The 19,246-nt window shown below is 51.8% G+C and overlaps 2 protein-coding genes across 2 annotated transcripts; one reads left to right on the top strand and one right to left on the bottom strand.

Annotated features, from left to right (window-relative positions):
• Window positions 1–26: 26 nt before the first annotated feature.
• On the bottom strand, window positions 27–4,585 carry SEPTIN1 (septin 1). The gene is made up of 12 exons (XM_063101108.1): window positions 4,581–4,585; window positions 3,452–3,566; window positions 3,187–3,277; window positions 3,004–3,090; window positions 2,655–2,778; window positions 2,236–2,370; window positions 2,026–2,143; window positions 1,177–1,278; window positions 965–1,064; window positions 578–743; window positions 219–309; window positions 27–113 (listed from the first exon to the last, which is right to left on the bottom strand). The coding sequence occupies exons 1-12, from the start codon at window positions 4,583–4,585 to the stop codon at window positions 27–29; spliced, it is 1,221 nt and encodes a 406-aa protein (XP_062957178.1).
• Window positions 4,586–8,839: 4,254 nt separating this feature from the next.
• Window positions 8,840–13,219, top strand: ZNF48 (zinc finger protein 48). Its single transcript, XM_063100502.1, has 3 exons — window positions 8,840–8,968; window positions 9,172–9,265; window positions 10,631–13,219. Exons 2-3 carry the CDS (start codon window positions 9,187–9,189, stop codon window positions 12,415–12,417), a joined length of 1,866 nt encoding a protein of 621 aa, XP_062956572.1. The 5' UTR covers window positions 8,840–8,968; window positions 9,172–9,186; the 3' UTR covers window positions 12,418–13,219.
• The last annotated feature ends 6,027 nt before the right edge of the window (window positions 13,220–19,246 follow it).

Below are 19,246 nucleotides of genomic sequence, written 5' to 3'. Positions count from 1 at the left end.
GGCCGGGGCGGGGCGGGGCGGGGGCATCAGAGAGCGTCCGATTGCTCGCCCTGAGCCTGGCTCTGCTGCATCTGGGCCTGCATCTTCTCCAGCATCTCTTGCATGCGACGCAGCTGTGCGGGGAAAGATTGCAGGCGGTGGGACCGGGCGAGGCCAGACAAGGACCTCGAAGAGGACCTGGGGCCTTGGTTGCGGGGGGAAGCGAGGTGCACGCTCACCTCTTCGTCTTTCTCGCGGATCAGCTTCTCCGTCTCGGCCAGAGGCAGCATGGGCAGTGGGATCTCTGTGGCGCTCTGGCGGGAAAGCTTACTGGGGGTATTGGAAGGAGACAGGAATCAGGAGCGGGGCCCGAGGTGTGGGGCAGAGCCCGGAGGCAGGGCCTGGAGTGAGGTTGGGGTGTAGGAAGAGGAGCCACGTCCGTGAGGTTAGGGTCGGAGGTAAAATGGGTGCACAAAGTCTGAGGGAGAGGTCTAGGCGGTGGAGGCGGGGTCATGGGTGATGAGGACGGGCCTGGGAGACGAGGTCATGGTGGGGAACGGGGTTCTGGAAGCACCAAGTAGTCGGTTCCTGCTCTCACCTGCGGCTGGCTCGATCGCGAGCCCCTGGCCGGGCCAGGCTCTGTAGGCAGCGGGCCCGGTAGCCCTCGTAGAGCAGATCGTGCGTCACTTCTTTCAGGTCCTGCAGGTGTGTCTGCACCAGCATCCGTCGCAGGTTCAGGAAATCGCAGTGATGTGGGTTTTCCACTGGGGGGCGGAGCAGCGAGCATCAGGGAGCTTAAGGTTTAATCCCACCCCAGGGTCGGGTCGGCTGACAGTCCCGCTGCCACGGCAGCCCAAGTACCCCTCGTTTGGTTCCTAGGACTCCCGGGACCAGAGCCTACCCCAAATTCACACGTTGGGTGCGTTGGCTCGGAGACGGCCTAGGCTCACTGCTGGCCTCAGGACGCATGCCTGGCCGTACTCACCCTCCACGGTACCCCAGGAGTAGCAGCGTCCCCTCACGGGTCGGGTCCCGCCATCCCTCACCACCTCACTTGAACCGACGACTGCGAAAGGGATGCTTCCCTAGAGGGCGGGGGCAGGGGTCACGTTGGCCCCTTGTGAGCAGAAACCTCTTTCTCAGCTTCAACCTCCACATCCACCTCCCCTCCTCCCCTTCCTCCTTTGCCTCTGGCACCTTCATCTCTGCATCCTGCCTCTTGAAATCTTCATCCTCATCAGAGTCACATTCAGGGAACTGGTAGATGTTGATCTCCTCCTCCTTCAGCTGGTCCCGGATCTCAGAGGAGACAGATGTGGAGACAGTGTCCATGACACAGAGGCCATGAGCCACACAAGCATGGCATGGCCAGAAACAGTGAGATGCAGAGCGGCACAAAAGACAAGATGGTAAGAGATGGACATACAGGATGACCAAAAACAGTCTCACAGACATAGATGGTGAGACACTGAGACAAGATTCTAAGATGGGGCAGACATGAGGAGACCAGCAGAGAGAGACAGATCAGAAACTGGGGAGGGCCGGCCTGTGGCTCACTCGGGAGAGTGTGGTGCTGAGAACACCAAGGCCCCGGGTTCGGATCCCATATACGGATGGCCGGTTCGCTCACTGGCTGAGCGTGGTGCTCACAACACCAAGTCAAGGGTTAAGATCCCCTTACCGGTCATCTTTTAAAAAAAAAAAAAAAAAGAAACAGTGGGGAGAGGCTCTGAGGACAGCAGGGTGGGGGGTGATCAGCATCCTGGGGCCAGAAGAATGGTGGAGGTCATCCTGTCTATGCCCCTGCCCTCAGACAGGCCTTAGCCAAGCATCTAGCCCAGGGGCTGCATATGCCTCCTCCGAGCCTGCAGAGGCATGGCTACTTCTGGCAGTCTACTGCCCACCTTCCTTAGAAACTTTCTCCCACAGGCTTGCCTGACACATCACACTGCAGAAAGGCCACCCCAAGATCAAAGAAGTCAAAGCTGAGATCAGGTTTAGTCATGACTTTTGGCTTCACTTGGGGCCAAAAGTCACCACCCTCACCTTCTGCTTGAGGGCCTGTGTTTCCTTAGGCGTCAGGGCATCTGCTTTGCCAATCACTGGGATGATGTTGACTTTCTCGTGCACCGCTCGGAGGAAGGCCACATCTAGGGGCCGGAGCCTGTGCCCAGGGATTGGTCAGGGCCCAGCCCTGGGGCACAGAGACCCCCAGCTCTTCCCAAATGCCCCAGCCCCCAGGGTGCCCCCCCAGACCCCCGGCCGAAGGGTGAGATGAAGTAGAGGCAGCAGTGGACTCGGGTATCCTGGATGTTCTTCCGGTTCAGGCCACTCTCATCCCGCAGATACTGCTCGAATTGCTCCTCGATGAAGTGCACCACCGGCAGCCAGCTGGGGTGTAAGGGGAGGACCTGCAGTCACAGATCAGAGGCCACAGGGGACAAGCCTAGCCAGGACTGTGGGAGCAGGAAGTAGTTTCTTTGGCTACAACCAGAGACATCATGGGAAACAGGCAGGGGTGTAGGTGAGACATCAGGATGCACAGGGCCCCCAGCAGTGGGCACCACCTTTGGAGTCAGGGAGCCAGGACAGACCACCTCTGTAACTGACCCCTTGGTGTCCACAGAGTAGCTACTTTGAGAGGCTTAGCCCTTGTCCCTGCCCCTCCTCCTCACCAGTCCGAGCAGTCCACTGAGTCCCCAAAGCCAGGTGTGTCCACCAGGGTCAGCTTCACCTTAATGCCCCCCTCCTCAATCTCTACGCCCCGGCGCTCAATGGTCAGCGTTTGTGTCAAGCGAGCTATGGGGACAGGGAGAGGTCAGGGAGCTGGGGAGGGGTCTGAGGCAGGACTCGTTTCCTTTCTCAGTATCACAGTTGCCCCCACCCATTTTTCAGTGGAAGAAACCATCTCAGAGAAAAGCAGTGAGCTGCCTAAGTCCCCGGATGGAGAGGAAAATTGTGCAACCTGGGGGATACGGGAAGGGGGCAGAGGGCACTGCCTGGAGAGGGTGGGGAGGGTCTTACCACTGGCCTCTGGCACCTGCCGATCCTCATAGAGATTGGTGAGGAACAGGCTGTTGATGAGGGTGGATTTCCCCAGGCCTGACTCCCCTGTGGACAGGACAGTCCCACCTGGTCAGGTGGGGGGACAGCCAGGGTCTCTTGAGGACACTACCCTCCCCAGTTCCCACTCCCAATCCCCCAGACCTGCCACCATGAGTGTGAAGTCAAACCCCTTCTTGACAGACTTGCGGTGCAGCTGGTTGGGGAGGGCGGCAAAACCCACGTACTCCTTGTCCTGTTGAGGGTGCACAATGTGAGGCTGTTGGGAGTGGCACACGGGGCCCCCAGTATCACCTGAGCTCAGGGGCTAGGAAAAAATCAGCCTACTGTGGGTCGAGCTGGGTCTGGGGACCCTAAGGGTAGGGGGCTGGGGGTTGAGACGCCTGGGTTCCTGGGCGTAAGGACTCACCATGGCTCTGCTAGCTGTTCCTGCACCTGCTATCGCTCCCCACTTCCTCTGGTAGGGCAGGAAGTTGAGTGCGGCAAACAAGGGGCGGGCAGTGTAGGAAGCTGAGATGCTTGAACTGGCACAGGCCCAGAGAGGTGGGGAAGGCCAAGACCAAGAATACCTGGGGTTCTCACCTCCTGGATCCCTTTGCCTATCCCCCCTATAGACAGCTTCAACCCCTCCATTCTCCACACACCTTTATTCCAAGCCCCTTTGTAGCCCCTTCACCATGGTGAGAGTTGGGGTATGGGCTGAGAAGACAGAAGCAGACTGCTCTCTTTAGCAGGTGAGACAAAGACTATGACAGATGGTTAAAAAAAGTTCCTAGGGTCTAAGTGGACCAAAAGCCATAATGTGATTGAGGGTGGGAGGGGCCATCAATTTTCCATGCATCGGATTCAATGGATTCTTAAAAGGACTCCAGGTCTTTGGACACCACTTCCAGAGAAACCTTCCTTCAGAATCCTGGCCACGGAACTCCCCTGCTCAAAACCCTTAGGGGCTCCCCAGTGACTTCAGAATCAAGTCTGAGTTCCGGCCTGGCAGCCAAAGCCTCCTCCAGCTGGTCTTATCACCCCCTCTCTCACTCATCCAAACACCCTTGGCTCTTTTTCACGTTGAGCTTTTCCTTTCTCTGCACTAGGTGAACTCTCTTTACCCATCAAGGGTTTGATTCAAAGGGCTCTGCCTCCTCTGTGAAATCTTCCTCAACTACCCTGGGCAGAGTCATTCTCCCTCCTTTAGACTCCCCAGCACCCTTCAGAGGCCGCCCAAAGCCTCCATTTGCTTTCCTGGCTGTCTCTTCTGCTCCTGAGCTCTCTGTGGGCGGGGATCATATCCTTCTAATTTCTACATCCCCAGTGTCTTGTACAGGCCTGTGCAAAGAGGGTGCCAATAAATAATAAAGCAGATACGTGAATGCACAAAAGAGAGTAAATGAAGTGAGTTGGGACAAATGCTCGGAGGATGCAGAACATGTTTTTAAAAAGCCTTGATTTGGAGTCCAAAAGAACTCCCTAAACCCCACCTCTACCACGGCCTTGCTCTGTGACCTTGGGCAAGTCATCTGACCTCTCAGAACTCCAATTACCTCATGGTAACATGAAATACACACATTTCAGCCTTGTTATCAGGACCCAGAGTGGTTTTGGATGACAAGGGCTATGGAATCAATCAGTTAAATATACAAACCCTAGCCTTAGCATTTATGAGCTGAATGACCTCGGGCATGTAAATTAACCTCTCTGAGCCTATAAAGCTAATCTCCTTACCATGGCCTACAAGGTCCTACTGGATCTGGATCCTGCCTACACCTACCTCTTCAACCCCATTTTCTTTCTCTACTCCTTTTGGTTTTATTTATTATTTCCCTTTTAGCCCCTGTTATGAACTGAATTGTGTCTCTCCCTCCACCCCCAAATTCATATGTTGAAGCCCTAACCCCCAATGTGACTGTATTTGGAGATAGAGACTTTAAGGAGGTAATTAAGGTTAAACCAGGTCATAAGGGTGGGGCCCTAATCCAACAGGACTAGTGTCCTTATAAGAAGAGGAGGAGACACCATCTCTCTCTCTCTCTGTGTATGCACAGAAGAAAGGACATCTGTAACCTAAGGAGAGGGGCTTCACCAGACACCAATGCTGCTGGCACCTTGACCTTGGACTTCCAGTCTCCTGAACTATGATAATAAATGTCTGTTGTTTAAGCCGCCCAGTCTGTGGCATTCTGTTATAGCAGCCCCAACTGACCAACTCCACCCCACACCTCCCCCCCATAAGGCAACTTCTGTCATGTGTTTAATGTGTACTTTTTCTGTTTGTATACATTTTTTTTTTTTTGTCTTTTTCGTGACCGGCACTCAGCCAGTGAGTGCACTGGCCATTCCCATATAGGATCCGAACCCTTGGCGGGAGCGTTGCTGCTCTCCCAGCGCCACACTCTCCCGAGTGCGCCACAGGCTCGGCCCTGTTTGTATACATTTTGAAAAATGTGTACTATACAGAAGGTACATTTTAATGTACATAAACAGTATATGTTTATACAAATGGTCATGTATATGCATGTGTATATACATGTATCATTCTGTTAACTTTTTGGTTTCGATCTATTTTTTAAGATCTATCCATATTGCCATGTGTACATCTTATCCTTACTTCGACCTCATTTCTAGTACTGTTCCCTCATGTTACCTTAGAAAGGTCACCGCTCTGGGCCTTTCTTTCCTTCATCTATAAAATGGGATTGGAAGCTCCTGCCATACTGAACTCCAGAGATTTTGCAAGGTACATATGATTGTGGAAACATAGAAGCATTTGTATTTTTTATTTTTTGTGTGTGACTGGCTGGTATGGGGATCCAAACTCATGACCTTGGTGTTATAACACCTTGGTCTAACCAACTAAGCTAACTGGCCAGCCCTATATAGTTATTAAGAGCTGTGTGACCTTACTGTGGACCTCGGGCATCTTTAACTTCTCTGTGACTCAGTTTCTTCATCTGTTAAATGACACCATTAATAGTTCTACCTCATAGGGTCATGATTTAGATTATGTGGGTTAATACACACCAAGCTCTTAGTACAGCACCTGACATATGAGATGAACTCACACAAAATGCTAGTTATTACCATCACGTGAGCTGAGGAGTGTGGCGGTGCTGCCAGCCCAAATCTAGTGACTGCTCTTCTGGACTAGTTGCTGAGGATCTAGACAGGGTGAATCCAGTCAGGGTCGAGGCCCTCTGGGGAGAAAGACAGCCACAGTAATTATGACACACAGCATTTGTGCTCAAAGTGCAGGGGGAGAAAGAGAGTACTTAGAAATAAGGAAAGGGGTCCCCCACCCCCCAAAAGAGAAAGAAGCAAAGGAAAGAGAGGATTATACCCCTTCCCTTCCACTGCAGCCCTTCCTCCTCCACATCTCAGGCTGAGCAGCCTGTGGTCTCAGCTAAAACTTGAACTCCTCCCAGTATGTCCAATTGGTTTCCAAGTTCTGCCTATGCTTCAGAAAAATTAGTCCTCTTTTCTCCACACCTCTCACCCCATTGCCCTCCCCTGGGTTCAGACTCTGATCAGCTCTTCCCTGAGTTATTTAACAGCCTTTAAGAAAACATCAAATATATTCATTTATTCATTATACAACTAACATATGTTCTCATAGGAAAATTAGACAATGCAAATGAATTAGAAAAGTGTGGACTGGCTGGTTAGTTCAGTTGGTTAGAACACTGCCTTGCAATACCAAGGTCAAGAGTTCAGTTCCCTGTGTGTGCTGGCCACCAAAGGGAAAAAATATAAATTTAATACCACCCTGATATAACCCCATTTTGGTGTTTCCCTTTCTAGATGTGCTCCTATGCCTAGACGTATGTATACATATCTACTTGTAAAAATAAGGTCACATTATAACTTTGGAAACCCACTTTTGTCACTTCATATGTTCTGTACATCCTTCTTTTTTTGTTTGTTGGGGTTTTTTTCCTGGCAGCTGGCTGGTGTGGGGATCCGAACCCTTAACCTTGGTGTTACAAGGCTGTGCTCTAACCAACTGAGCTAACTGGCAAGTCCCATCTATGATAAGTGCACATCTACATAATCATTTTTATAGATGCTTAGTATTTAGGTTGATTCCCATTCTTTATTATTCTTATTCATTTATTTTCCCATTCTCCTCCATGATAAACAATGCTGAGCTGAGATGAACAGGTTTGTGGTGTTTTCATTGTACACCTGTCTTGTCCAACCGTTTCCTCGGGCTTAATTTCTGTAAGGGTAATTATTGAGTCAAAGGAAGTCATACATTTAAGTCACTTGTGCATATTAACAAATTGCCCTGCAGAAAAGGCTCCTGACTGGTCGATGTATTAAGCGTGGGGTTGATATAAACTAATGGTGATGTGCTTATTAACTCCAACAAATTATTTATTTATTTATTTAGGCGGCTGGCCGGTACAGGGATCGAACCCTGGAGTTTGATGTTATCAGCACCACACTCTAACCAACTGAGCTAACTGGCCAGCCCTCCTACACTATCTTGAATCGGTCCCTGTAACTCTTTCACGCCCTCACAGTTCTCTATTTGTAATGATTTGTGTGCCTGCCCCTTTAAACTAGTAGCACCTCAAGGATAAATCGTGCACGTTTCATTTCTTTATCCCACACTCTTGGCTTAGCACTAAGGTGCTCATAAATGTGAATCACTAATGCACATCACAGGTACCCCTCTCCATCATGGGCAGAGGGGCTGAATGAAGACACCCCCAGGCACTCTGGGCAAGCCTTCCCAGAGTACAGATACTGGGGATCCTGCTCCTGGGGCCTAGTCCCCTGAAACACAGCCCCAGCCAAGGCATCACCAGGATGGGGAAAAGGGCTTAATTCTTTAGCGTCTCCATGGGCTTGGCCTTTGTAGGGCTGTCGACCTGTCCCTAGTCTTTCTGGCAGCCTCTTTGTGTCTCTGTCTCTTTGTCTCTTGCCCGTTTCACTGACTGGTGTCTTTTGTTCTCTGCTTCTGGGCTTGTTTCTCTCCAGCTCCCTGTCTTTTTTTTTTTTTTTTTTTTTTTTTTTATTGCTCCTCTGACTCTGCTTCAACGGCTTTATTATATCTACTTCTTATCTCTTTCTACATCTCTTTGTCTCTAACCGCCAATCTTTCGCTCCTGTATTTTTGATCCGCCGCTGTGCCTCCATCTCTCTCCACCTTTGCGTCCTCTCTGACTCAGGGCTCTTATGTTAGGATTTGTCTACGAGTCTCTGGCTCAAGGTCTCTGTTCCGGGGCCCAGATCTGGTTCCATCTGCCTGCCTCTCCCTGCAGCATTTACCTGGCATCCACCTCTAGCCTCTGATCCTGCCTTGATCTCCCCCCGCCCAACCCCCACGCCTCCCCGGCCTCGGCCTCTCGGGCCAGCCCCGCTTTGTTTTCCGTGTCTCGGCGCCCCGCCCCGCCCCGTCTGGGGTCTCCACCGCCCTTTGTCTGCCTTGGTCTCTCCCCCACCCCTTTCCTTGGGTCCGTCTTTGGATCTTTGTCTTTCCCTGGCCGGGGTGGCTGGCGCTGTCAGCCAGCCCCGGAGGTCGGCGCGGGTGGCTGCAGGTAGCCACAATTAGGAAGAGTCGTCGGCCCTAATCGCTCAGCTGCAGACCAGGAGGCACACGGTTAATACCACCGAGTTCGGGCCGCCGTCCTCGGCTTAGAGTAGCCCTCTCGGCGGCACGCAGCCGCCGCCGGCCACTGAGCTTCGGCCGACGCGGGAGACTCCCACAGGCGCCCAGCTCCTCCCAGTTCCTAGAGCGCCTCCGTGCGGCCCGGCGCTTCCGCTTCCCGTCCCCGCCCCCGGCAGCCGCCCCCGGGACGCCTGGGTCCGAGCCCCCTCTGGGTTTGGCTCGGAGCCCGCATCCCGGAGCCGCCGGCGGCTCGGCACCTGCACCCGCCGAGGAGCTACGGAGGGCGCTGGGGTGGCGGAGCCCGAGGCGGCCGGCGAGGTGAGCGGGCGGCTGCGTGCCGGGAGGAGCAGCAGGTGCAGGGGCGGCCGGCGGTGCGGGCAGGGGGCACCGGGACCCGCGCCCCGCGCCCGGGACCCAACGCTGCCCGGTGCCCGCGCCGGCCGGCAGAGGGCAGCGGCAGGGCGCCGCGGGCCGCACATGGCTGTGTGACCGCAGGATTATGTGTCTGTCCCCTTGCTCAGGGCGGCGTGCCGACGATGGAGCGCGCCGTGGAGCCCTGGGGCCCAGATCTCCATGGCTCGGAGGAGAGGGAGCCGCTGAGAGGTGCCCGCACAGGTGAGGGCCGCGGCCGCACGCCGCCCTGGACAGGTAATGGCTGGTTGGGGACTCCGGTGCTGGGCTCTGCCTGGCCGAGACCCAGAAGAACCGGACAGTGTGTGTCTTCAGGGAGGGAGGGGAGCGGAAACTGAGGGAGGGAGCCGGCGTTTCTGAGCACCTACTGTGCGCCAGGCCGGGAAGGGCATCTTCTCAAGGACTCGCTCCTCGGCTCCCACAGTGTTCGCCATCCCTACTGCCTCTGCCCTACTTCAGGCCTCGTTCTAGCTTATCCCGGCAGTTGCAATAGCCTCCCCTCCGCCTTTTTTTCTCCAGCGATGCGCTCTGCTGCCAGGTTGATCTAAGTCCAGATCTGATCCTGTCTCTCTTCTCAGAAATCTTCCCTAGCTTCCCTCTGTCTACTAATTCAAAGCCTTAGCCCAGTGTTCGACCCAAACCTTACATGCTTGGGTTAGTCCCACCATCCTTTTCTAGCTTTATCCCCCATTCCTTTCCATGATTTTCTCTTTCCTCTGCAGTGAATGCCAGTCCTTAACTCCTCATCTCCTATCTCTGTTGTGATAACACAGTTATTGTGAACCCCAAATTATAATTATTGATACTTTATCTCATTTCTTTTATTTCCTACCACCCCTAAGCATCTTAAGAGAAGGATATGTGTCTGGGTCTTTCAGGTACACACAGGATGATTACGGAATGGGCTAATATAACAAGATACAACAGAAATAGCAAATACCAGGCTTTCCAAATAGAGACAACAACAAAAACAAACAAAATACAAATAAGGACAACATAGTGTGGTTAACACAGGTTTGGATGTCAGACAGACCTGAGTTAAAAACCTGGCTTTGCTACATTCTAACCTTTATAATCTTGAGCAAGCGACTTAAATTCTCCGAGTCTCCATTTCTGTAAAATGGGGATAGTCATAGTATTATCTCATAGGATTGTTTACAAGAATTCAATAATGCTTAGTTCAGTGATTGGCATATGTTAAGGGCATAGTAAAAGCAAGTTTTTATTATTATTGAGAGGCACAGACAATAAGTGCTCCAGAAGTTCAGAGGAAAGAGAGAGATCCTTTTTTTTTTTTTTTAAAGATGACCAGTAAGGGGATCTTAACACTTGACTTGGTGTTGTCAGCACCACGCTCACCCAGTGAGCAAACCAGCCATCCCTATATGGGATCCGAACCCGTGGCCTTGGTGTTATCAGCACCGCACTCTCCCGAGTGAGCCACAGGCCACCCCGAGCGAGAGATCCTTTTGATCACAAATTGACAAGGAATTCTTCCTTGGGAGGTTGCTATCAAAAATAGGGACTGAGCTAAAGGACACGGTCTACAACTCCCTTTTCTTTCCCCAGGTCTAGGGAGTGAGAATGTGGAGATTTCTCAACCTGATGAGTTTGAACATACCCCACAGGAAGATGACTTGGGGTTCAAAGAAGGGGAAGATTTGGCCCCAGGTCATGAAGTAGGAAATGCCTCTCTCAAACCCGAAGGCATTCAGACCTGGGATGACTTATGGGTCCAGAGAGAAGGGCTAGGCAAGCCTCAGCCTCGGGACAGAGGCCCCCAGCTCCTGGGAGAACCACGCTGGGGCCAGGCTAGTAGCGATCGGGCTGCTGTGTGTGGTGAGTGTGGCAAGAGCTTCCGACAGATGTCAGATCTGGTGAAACACCAGCGGACCCACACAGGGGAGAAACCCTACAAGTGCGGGGTCTGTGGCAAGGGCTTTGGGGATAGCTCTGCCCGTATTAAACACCAGCGAACTCATAGTGGTGAGAAGCCCTACAGAGCCCGGCCAGCAGCCCAGGGGCCCCCAAAGATTCCTCGTCCCCGGATCCCTGCTGGTGAGCGCCCCACTATTTGCGGCGAATGTGGCAAGAGCTTCCGACAGAGTTCTGACCTGGTGAAACACCAACGGACACACACGGGTGAGAAGCCCTACAAGTGTGGCATCTGTGGCAAGGGCTTTGGCGACAGTTCTGCCCGCATAAAGCACCAGCGGACACACCGCGGGGAGCAGCTCCCCCGGCCAGTGGTGCCCCGACGGCAGCCATCACGAGCAGCAACTGCAGCCTCACAGGGACCCAAGGCCCAGGACAAGCCATATATCTGCACTGATTGTGGCAAAAGGTTTGTGCTCAGCTGCAGCCTGCTGAGCCACCAGCGCAGTCATCTGGGGCCCAAGCCTTTTGGCTGCGACGTGTGTGGAAAGGAGTTTGCCCGGGGCTCAGACCTGGTAAAGCACCTGCGGGTGCACACAGGAGAGAAGCCCTACCTGTGCCCTGAGTGTGGCAAGGGCTTCGCTGATAGCTCTGCCCGGGTCAAACACCTCCGCACGCACAGTGGCGAGAGGCCTCACGCCTGCCCAGAATGCGACCGCACCTTCAGCCTCAGCTCCACCCTTCTTCGCCACCGCCTCACTCACATGGAGCCCCAGGACTTCAGCTTCCCAGGCTACCCTCTGCCCCCTCTGATCCCCAGCCCACCCCCACCACCTCTTGGCACCAGCCCACCGCTGACGCCTCGAAGCCCTTCACACTCAGGTGATGGGCCTTTTGGCCTGCCTGGCTTGGAACCAGAGCCTGGGGGCCCACAGGCTGGGGAACCACCCCCACCACTGGCGGGTGACAAGCCCCACAAGTGCCCTGAGTGTGGCAAGGGCTTCCGCCGAAGCTCTGACCTGGTGAAACACCATCGTGTGCACACCGGGGAGAAACCCTACCTCTGTCCCGAATGTGGCAAGGGTTTTGCTGACAGCTCAGCTCGAGTCAAGCACCTCCGCACCCACCGTGGGGAACGGGCCCGGCCAGCACCACCATCCACTCTCCTGCGGCCACATAACCCACCTGGCCCAGCACCCACAGCCCCTCGACCCCGAGTGCGGGCCCAGCCATCTGGATCCAGCCAGCCCCATGTGTGTGGCTTCTGTGGGAAGGAATTCCCTCGGAGCTCAGATCTAGTCAAACATAGGCGCACACACACTGGGGAGAAGCCATACAAGTGTGCAGAGTGTGGCAAGGGTTTTGGTGACAGTTCTGCCCGTATCAAGCACCAGCGTGGGCATCTGGTCCTGAGGCCCTTTGGGATAGGGGATGGTCGGGCAAGGCCCCTCAAGGAGGAACCACCAGCAGGACTGGAATGATAGGGTCCAGGGAGGTTGGAGGCCAAAGGGAGGGTTTCTGCTACTTAAGCACAGAAGAAAGGGCTTGGAGGTGGTGGGAGGGAGAAAAAGGGTAAGAAACGGGAGAAAGGAGTGAATAGATAGAAATAGAGATTTGAGACAATAACCTTGAAGCTCAGGAAACTGTCCTGGCTAGGCTTAGTCAGGACTTTGCCAGTATGGGCTGTACTCCCAGCTTCTAGAACACTGCTTAGTACACAGTAGGCACTTAATAAATACTTGTTGAATGGATAAACTGGTCTTAGCCTGAGGACTATTAAAGAACCCTAAATTCCTGCTGCCTTTTATCTGTGAAGAATTGACCCTTCCCAACCTTTCCCTGAGAGAGTAACACCCTGGACCAGGGTTTGTTTGACTTTAGGAGGTGCAGAAATGGGACTGTTGGAATTTAAAGTGATAGAACGAGGCAGCGGCATACTGATCATCCTCATGGGGAAAGTTGCTGTGTGATAGGCAGTACGTACCCCTAACCTCAGACCACCTGATGGGGTCTTAGCCAGGAGGGGCACTCTTGGACAGAGCCCAGACCTATGTGCCCTTAAGGGACCCCGATCCACCCCGACACCTGGACACTGGCAGAATAGACCAGAGGCAGCAGAAGGAGCACTCGTGGCATCCAGTCGGGAAGCCAAGCCCAGGCCCTGGTGGACATCAGCAGAGAACAGATGGCTGGGAGAGAAGGCAGGACTGGAGCGAGGAGAGGCCTGAGAGGCCAGGGAACCGTTAAGGCCCGACAGCCACATTTCCATGTGTCTCCTTACCAATAAACTGCTTTTTGTCTGAGGCGTGGACTCTGTGTGCGCGCATGCGCGTGTGCATGCACCCGTGGCAAGGGTTGAAAAAGGAGTAGAGGAGTCGCCACAGGCAAAGTCCTCAAGCCATGTGTATTTCTAGCTCCGACATCCGGTTTTAAAAGGGCCACCAGGTCCATCAACTGATGCCCCAGGCCTAAGGTTTGGCTGCCCACAGGCACCACCTACGCCAGAGGGGCGACCCTTAAAAGGAAAAATGCGCGACACCGCGGAGGGAGGGCAGGCGATGCAGAAGAGGGGTGCTCAGTGGGCGCTGTTGCTATGGCGACGGCTACACGGCGAGACGTTGCCGACCCGTCTGGTACAGGAGACCCATCGCTGATGCATCGACCGCAAAGGCTCTGGGAAAACCTGCCTCCTAGAGGCTCTCTTTTTTTTTTTAATGGCGGCTGGCCGGTAGGGGGATCCGAACCCATGACCTTGGAGTTATAAGGCTGCGCTCTAGCCAACTGAGCTAACCCGCCAGCCTCCGGCTCTTTTATATATGGTGAAACAAGCCATGGAGCTGCACAGCCCAAAGGGAGGGTAAAGAGGGATGTCTCTTCATCCCCAAGAACAGGCAACCGCATTTCCTGCTGACCCGTGCGTCCCCCGGAGCAGGACTCCAATTCCTAGCTTCTTCCTAAGAAAGCCTCAACAGGGAGGAAGGGGGAAGAGGAACTGGACTGACTGGCCAGGGACAAAAAAGACCAGGGCGGTTCACCATCCAAGCAATGAAATACAGGATTACTTTGCAAGCTCGCGTGTTCCAGCGTCCCAGCAACCCCTCGCGCTGGAATAGTCCCTGGATAGTTGTTCTCGCGAGATCTTAACCATCGCCGGGCTTCCCTAGAAACCAGTGAAAGTTGGTGAGTGCGGTTCCTGCCGATACTCCCACCTTGCCCAGTTGCGTACACATTCGAGACCCCAGAACTTTGCGTTCGGGGCTATGGTTTTTTTGTTTTTGTTTTTGTTTTTGTTTTTGTTTTTTAAAGATGACTGGTAAGGGGATCTTAACCCTTGGCTTGGTGTTGTCAGCACCACGCTCAGCCAATGAGCGAACCAGCCATCCCTGTATGGGATCCGAACCCGTGGCTTTGGTGTTATCAGCACCACAGTCTCCCGAGTCAGCCACGGGCCGGGCTTATGGGGCTGGGGTTCTTGACGGCTTCTGCCCCCAGGTGCACACGCACCCATTGGCTGGAATGGAGCCCTTTTGGCGCTTTTGGAAGATCCTCCCTACTGGTTTCCCTGGCTCCCTTCCATACCAGTTTGGCCTCCAAACCAACCTGCAGCGGACTTTGTAAAATTACATCCGGCCATGTCACTCCCCCATTAAAAACCCTGCCGTAAAGGCTGGCCGGTCGGCTCAGTTGAATAGAGCATGGCGCCAATGACACCAAGGTCCAGGGTTCAATTCTGTACTGGCCAGCCGGAAAAAAAAAAAAAGGCTGGCCGGTGGCTCACAGCGCTGATAAACACCGAGGTCAAGGGTTCGGATCCCAGTACCGGCCAACCGCCAAAAAAACAAAACAAAACAAAACAACCCTGCCATATCTCCCCATGCCCTCTCTGTAAAGCCTAACCCCTTAGCTGGCATTCAAGGTCTTCCACTTGTGTGGTTTCAGCTCTTTGCCTCCTAAATGTTGTTTCCTTTAGTGGTAATGCTCCCCCACCCCGTTAACCTCTCCTGTCAAAACACCTCAAGCATTACTATCTCCCTGAAACCTTCCCTAAGCCTCCAGCTTGGGTGAGAATCCCCCTCTCAACAACCCCCACCTGAGCACATAGCACAGGGAGAGTGTCTTGAGGATAACTAGTCCTTTAGGCAACACCGTGACCTACTATGTGCTGAGTACTGGGGCGAGAAGTAAAATAGGACCAAGTCCCTGCCTTCAGTTTTTATGCAGAAGCTAAACACTGACAAATAATTAGAAGCGTAGTAAGGACTATCCAGGAAACATAAATGCAGGAGAGAGTCCTACGTGATCCAAAGGTCTCTCCAAAGACGTGGCAATTAACTCTAGACCTAAGGGCTGGCTGGTTAGCTCAGCTGGTGAGAGCGTGGTGCTCTAACACCAAGGGCCAGGGTCCAATCCCTGTATCTGCCAGCCGCCGAAAAAACACAACAACCTTTAGACCTAACGTTAAGTTAGAGTAAGCTAAGAAAGGAGGAGGTGGGAGACGGGATGGAAGATGCAGTGTCTTAGGCAGAGTGAAGCGATGCACCAAGTCCTTGGGGATTCAAGAACTGAAGTAAAGTTCTAGTGAGGTCGAAGGCAAATAGTGAGAGGCAGAGTAATGAGGAGTAAGATAAAGGCTTTTCCAAATTCAACTTTCTTTTTTGGTGGCTGGCCAGCATGGGGGGGACCTGAACCCTTGACCTTGGTGTTATCAGCACCACGCTGTACCAATTTAGCTAACCAGCTAGCCCCCCAATTTAACTTTCTGCCTCCCAGTCCTTGCAGGGGCATGGCACCCATAGGTGTCCTTGAAACTTGATATGCTCTTATGCTCTTTACAAGCGTTTACAATCCCGCAAACTACTACCTCCTTGTCAATCTGGCAAATTCCCACTCATCTTTGAAGGCCTTTCACGTTTATCGTTTATCTTCTGGGTGAGGCCTGCACCCATACCACTCCCCTCAAGGGAGTTATTCACCCACTCCAATGTTCTCCTGCCAGAATACCTATTATCCTTTTCATATATATATACATATATATATTTTTTAAATTACAGTCTCTTTTACTAGACTATGAGATTCTCAAGAACAGGAACTAGATCTGATTGTGAGTAGATACCTGTCCATGTTTGTAGAGCAAATATATGAAGCCCTTTTCCTTTTCTTTGCAATTACCTGTTCTAAACAGCAGGAGTCTCCTTTCTGTCAAGACTTTCACTGCCCCCAGAGGCAGGCCCCTGGCCAAGTCCCTTCACTAATTCTCTTTGACCTTGCTCTTGCTAGAGGTGGGATTCCAGCTATAATCTGACCCTGTCTACCTCTCCTCCATCTCTCCTAGTACATTTCCCTTTGCTAGCTTGCTGGGATCCAGCCACGCAGCCTTCCTTTTGTTGCTCAAACATGCCAACCTTATGCCTTGAGGCCTCTGCAGTTCTGTCTCATTCTTCCAGATTTTCAAATGGCTAATCCTTTCTCACTATTCAAAGTTCATCTCAAATATCATGTCCTCAGCAATGTCTTCTCTGCCTACTTTAAAGAAGCCCCCAAACCATATCCACTCCCTATTGGATCATCTTACCCTGTTTCCCTTATTGCACCTATCATTATCTGAAATTATCTTGTTTATTTACTTATTTAGTTGTTTACATTTTTTTACACCCTTAGCCGTTCCACTAGAGCCAAGATATTTGTCTGTCTTGTTCACTACTGCATCTCTAATACCTAGAATGTTGCCAGGCGCATGGTAGGACTCAATAAATACCTGATTAAAGAATGAACACAAAGTGGCTTTTGGGGATCTGGCATGTTGTGTATCCAGGCATTTGCCCCTTCTCCCAGCTCTGGGGAAGAGCCAAAGTTTGAGTAGATGTAATCCCAACATCCAAATTATGCCCTGGGCTCTGCAGCTCAATGCTCATGTTTCAGTCCTGGCTCTGCCACCAATTTCCTCCTGTAACCTCATTCCATTTTTTTTTTTTTTTTTTTGGTGGCTGGCCAGTGTGGGGTTTGGAACCCTTGACCTTGGTGTTATCAGCACCACACTCTAATCAACTGAGCTAACCAGCCAGTCCTCATTCCTGAAAGATAATTTGGTGCAATGCAGGAGCTTTGAATCTGCTGCTACCAGCTGTGCGAGTTTGAGCAAATTATTTATCCTCTCTAAGTTTTAGTTTCTCATTTGCAAATGGAGATATTATTGATCCCCACAGGGCTATTGTAAAGTGACAACATATGGATTGTAAACATTCACTGAATGTTATTTCTCTTTTCCTTCATCATTTCTGAATCTGAGTTGTGTTAAATAAAAATTATTGGAATCCCACACCAGCCAGCTGCAAAAACAAAAAAAAAACCCAAAATATAAAAACAAAATTATCAGAGGGCTGGCCTGTTAGCTCAGTTGGTTAGAAAATGGTGCTGATACTACCAACGTCTACAGTTTGATCTCTGTACCAGCCAGCTGCCAAAAGAAAAAAAAAATCTATGAGACCACTGTTTTGCATTAAGTTCCTGTACTACACCCCAACTGACCAGACTACAAATCAAAATGGAGTCACCTCTGCTAAGTTCCAGGTCACTTATGTTGTGGTCTGACTCTCCCACAAGTCAGGAGAAAGAGGTAACAGCCAATTTCCCAAACAGGCCAGTTTAAATCTTGATATATATGATAATAAAGTTCACTCTGTTTTAGCCCTAAGACAAAAGAGATAGTCTGAAGTAACCTGATGTTAACTCATCAGTTATTTTCCTATTGTTCTGTCTCCCTGTCCCCACCTTACAAGAAAAGTAACTTTGAAATGACCAATCCGCCCACTTTTGTTCTTTGTTTCTGCTTTCTTCAGCCTTTTCTGTCTATAAAGACTTCGTTGTTTGTAATAAAAGTTGGAGCACTTCTCTGACTTTGTCAAATGGTATTTCCCAGGTCGACCCTCACATTTGTCTCCAAATAAATTTTATAAAATTATTTCTGCCTCAACAGTCGTTATTTCCCTCAACAGTTACCCCCTTCATAAAATGGAAGAATTGGATATCTGCTTTTTCTTTTTCTTTTTGGTGGCTGGCTGGCCTTTTCAAGAGAAGTGGGGGGGCCGGCCCGTGGCTCACTCGGGAGAGTGCGGTGCTGATAACACCAAGGCCCCGGGTTCAGATCCCATATACGGATGGCCGGTTCGCTCACTGGCTGAGTGTGGTGCTGACAACACCAAGTCAAGGGTTAAGATCCCCTTACCGGTCATCTATAAAAAAAAAAAAGAGAGAGAGAGAAGTGGGAAACACAGATTTCTATATGAACTATCCCATCTGTTAGAAGTTGGAAATTAAAATTTGCAGAAGACCTCTCATCTTTTGAAACTTTTTTTTTTTTTTTTTTTTTAGGCGGCTGGCTGGTACGGGGAACCGAACCCTCGACTTGGTGTTACAAGGCCGCCCTCTAGCTAACTGAGCAAACCGTACAACTCTGAACCTAATTTTTATTTTATTTATTATTTATTTTAAAATGATGACCGGTAAGGGGATCTTAACCCTTGGCTTGGTGTTGTCAGCACCACGCTCCGCCGGTGAGCTAACCGGACATCCCTATATAGGATCCGAACCCGTGGCCTTGGTGTTATCAGCACCACACTCTCCCGAGCCACGGGCCGGCCCCTGAATCTAATTTTTAAAAGCAGAAATACCCTGAGGGTCAAACAAGATACTTCCGTGAACTGGATTTGGCCCTGGGCTACTAATTTTCCACCTAGGATACTGGTTGTCAGGGATGCTATGACACCCTTACTGTGTAATTCTGGCAAATCAGTTTACCTCCCTGAACTTCAATGAGCTCATCTGTTAAATGGGCATATCTATCGCCGTGCGGCTCAAAAGAGCACAGGTGTGTAAAACGCTTGCCTAATGCTGGCGCAAGTAGGCACGCCACACACTGAACAGCTAGCAGTAGTTTAGGGGGCTGTGAATTTGGGAAGTATGTATTCAAGGAGTAAGATATCCCAGGGGCCAGGAAACCGGGAAGGCAACGCCGTGAAAGGAGAAAGACGCCAGAGGAGGAGAAAAGAGGGAAGGGAAGAGGTAAGGAGGCAACAGGGTCCGCCCTCCAGGCGGGGCGCCAGCGAGAGGCCCAGGCCGGGACGGGAGCGCACGTGGCCTATTTCGGGAGGAGCAGGCTCGCCTGGCCGCGGCAGGAGAGCCGTGAGGGTAGGTTGGAACCCGACTGCGGCACTTGAACGCCAGACTGGGGCGGTTGCGAGCCTTTGGGAGTAGGGGGACTGCGGGGGGTAGCCGGAACTGGACTCTCCGCCCTCCCCTAGCAGTTTGGGCCGG

Source organism: Cynocephalus volans, chromosome 6, assembly GCF_027409185.1.
Source record: "Cynocephalus volans isolate mCynVol1 chromosome 6, mCynVol1.pri, whole genome shotgun sequence".
Classification (NCBI taxonomy): Eukaryota; Metazoa; Chordata; class Mammalia; order Dermoptera; family Cynocephalidae; genus Cynocephalus; species Cynocephalus volans.
This window is presented reverse-complemented; position numbering and strand designations above follow the sequence as displayed.